We start from the raw sequence: 3,168 nt of genomic DNA, 5'->3' as shown, positions 1-3,168 counted from the left end.
GATAGATAGATAGATAGATAGATAGATAGATAGATAGATAGATAGATAGATAGATAGATAGATAGATAGATAGATAGATAGATAGATAGATAGATAGATTTTTAAGAATGTAAAACATTCTGTTGATTTAGTCACTCCCAAAGTTTTATTTTCCCATCTTGTGGGGTTTCTTTTAAGCCAAATAATTGCCTCCCTCGCTTGTTCTGCCAGCTCTTTAGGTCTAATAATTAAAATTACAGTGAAAAGTTATAAAATACAAATTCAATACTTTGAATGTGCTCATTTGTCATGAAATACCAGTGAAAGGGACCAGACCTCACCTGGCCATGAAATTGCTTGTCAGGCAATAGTCCAATTAAATTTGAATTTGTATGAATGTGGTCTGTAACCAAAAATGACTGTAATTCCTAAATAGCTAATGCAAGTTTTTTTGTAAAGCCCCATGAATTAAAGCTTGAAGTCTATACTTCTGTATGGGACTCATATCGATACCTTTTTTAAGTAAATGAATGTAAATGTCTTTTTGATTGGGTGACTGTACATACAATCAGTACAAGGAGACGTCAGTCAGGATTAATTAAAACCTCATTTTTGTCCTCTTACCCAAAGAGAAGACTGCCCACAAAAGGTAGTCAAAGCACTCACAGTGAGACATTGGGCAGGTGATTTTACTACAGATGGTGCTGTAGCTGAAACTCGAGACAAATATGCATATCTTCCTGATTAAACAAGCGCTGCTGTCTTCTACATAATGCATAAACTACTGGATTAAGATTTCTGTGCCCAGTTTTTTCCAAAATATTTTTGGACACCGTCATGACACTGCTATTACAGCTCAACACTCCAGACAATGCTGCTGTTCAGAATGTGTATTTTGGATTGTGGACACCTTAGAGTACTTGTCTGTAAAAGAGCTATTACATTTCAAGTCTGCCAGTTGTGTGCATATGGCTCATTATTTTAACTTGTCTTGTTACGACAAGGTGAGACATCTCATTTCAAACACAAAACATAGCACAACAATTATAGGCCTTCTCTTCAGTTTGCAAATGAATGAGACAAAATAGCTCCGTTTGTTCTGCAGGTTTAACGCCCCAGTAGCATAAATGAGGGTTATCGTCTAAAAACCAACACCTTAACAACGTCTTTCATTCCAGTCCAAAAATTAAGGACTTGCAACTTCATCTGGATGTAAAACTTGGCGTACTTGTACTACAGAGTATTAGGGCCACAAACAGTGTTCATTTGGAGAATAGAGTTGAAATTTCAAGATTAAAGTTGAAATACTACTTTGAGAAAAAAGTCAAAATGTGGAGATTACATTTCAAGCCATACAACTGCCACATCTTCTATACCTGCTACGAAATGCCTCATGTAGATGAGTTAGTGGAACAACTTGATCAGCTGATTTAATGTGTATTGCGAAGTAAGCCTGAAACCTCTCCTCTGTTTCACAATTAAATTTTTAACTAACCTGTGACTGGCAGCAGGACAATACTATTATATTTACAGTAAAACCCTCTGTCATGTGCACTAACATTACATCCACGCAGTGGATAATTACATTCAGCCTTACTGGCAAAAGTCAATCTCAAGACCGGTGTGTAGGAGTTAATAGCACTGGATGCTAGCTCGCATTGATAATGTCATAGATGAAAGCAGATGATGTGAAGCCAGCAAGGTATCTTCAGAGAGAGGCTCAATTACTCAGCCTGGCGGGACCCCAACCGCAGTCAGCCTCTCCAGTCTGTATGCCAAATATTTTCCTCGCCCCCATTGAAAATCAGGCTGACAGACCAGAGTGTCCCAAAGTAAAAATAACTCACTTCGCTGACTTTAACCACACAGACAAACAGACAGGGGATCTGAGCTGGAGAACGCAAACACTACTTCCACTTTGTTCAAGTAAAGGAGAAGATAAGGAATCAGAGAGATGATACCACAGTATTTCTACGTTTCTAGTAAAAAAAGAAAAAAAACAAGATTTATATAAGGAGGATATTAAAGGATATTTAAAGAAAATGAAATGAAATGGAAAAAACATTGAGAGCAGTCCATCTTACCTCCAGAGTGGGGGGGAGGGCCACAGAGCAAGACCACTCCTTGACCTTCACGAACCCTCACTGGACTTCTTCTCTGAGTCTTGAAATTCTCCAAGTCTGTTTACCACAACACAAAAGCAATAAAGCAAAAATAATCATTTCATTTTTCATGAAAGCCATAAGCACACAAACACAACAAGTCTGGGTGTTTATAGAGCTAAAATAAAGAAATGCACTGCAACTCATATATGTGGTTGCTCAATAATTTCATATCTAGTTAGCGCACGGCAAGTGACCAGAGTTTAACGGTGTATATGATATGCATGCCTGCTGTGAAATACTGGTGGTAGTTTTGCATAAATGCAGACATGGTTCTATAAAGTCCTAAACACTTCTGACTGGAGCAGAAAGCAATTCTTCAAGTATAAGTCACACATGAGTGAATTTAATTGGAACGGCGTATTGTTATCACTTTCTGTGTTTCATCCACTGCACACAGACCAGGAACAATTAAATGACTAAGACTGAAACATCATTTGTATGGAGGCCGATTACTTGTTGACAACCTGCTGAGAGAAAGCAAATAGAGACAGCAATCCTTGAACACTTTGCCTTTTCTTGCCTGCTGCGGCTCTTGGAGATATCGCAGGCGTAGCAGCCAAATACGCAGCTGCCATATAATGACATAATCAAGACTGAATTCAAAAACAGGGCGAAAGAATGCAAAACTGACACCTCCTGTGTGCGAGCACAGTAGGATGAGCGTTCGCAAAATAAAAGCAGAGCGTGATCTTTTCAGACCTTGTGACTAATGGAAAAAATTGCATCCAGCAGAACGTTATCACCACTGAGAGCTTTTGTTTCGGTTCACAAATGATTTTATGAAAATCTCCTGTATGACTTTCACAAATTAATTAGCAGATCATAACATTTTTTTTTCATTTGGAACAGACAGGTTTAATGGATGCTTCGTGACCATCTTAAACTCAGGATGAGCTATGGTTGACAATTACATGCAACAACATTTAGGTTCTTTCTGGTCATCCAAGACATAAATACTACCACAAGCTGCTGAGGCAATCTAGAAAATATTATATTATATTATATTATATTATATTATATTATA

The 3,168-nt window shown here is 37.8% G+C and overlaps 1 protein-coding gene across 1 annotated transcript in view; it reads right to left on the bottom strand.

Annotated features, from left to right (window-relative positions):
* The window catches only part of cntn3a.1 (contactin 3a, tandem duplicate 1), a 74,298-nt gene that overhangs the window by 38,099 nt on the left and 33,031 nt on the right, over positions 1–3,168 (bottom strand). The window contains exon 5 of the mRNA XM_005948305.3: positions 2,064–2,159. Coding sequence (XP_005948367.1) covers positions 2,064–2,159 — 96 coding nt within the window. The remainder of the gene's footprint in view (positions 1–2,063; positions 2,160–3,168) is intronic.

Source organism: Haplochromis burtoni, unplaced genomic scaffold (assembly GCF_018398535.1).
Source record: "Haplochromis burtoni strain Fernald_Lab_line unplaced genomic scaffold, NCSU_Asbu1 Contig_306, whole genome shotgun sequence".
NCBI lineage: Eukaryota > Metazoa > Chordata > Actinopteri > Cichliformes > Cichlidae > Haplochromis > Haplochromis burtoni.
This window is presented reverse-complemented; position numbering and strand designations above follow the sequence as displayed.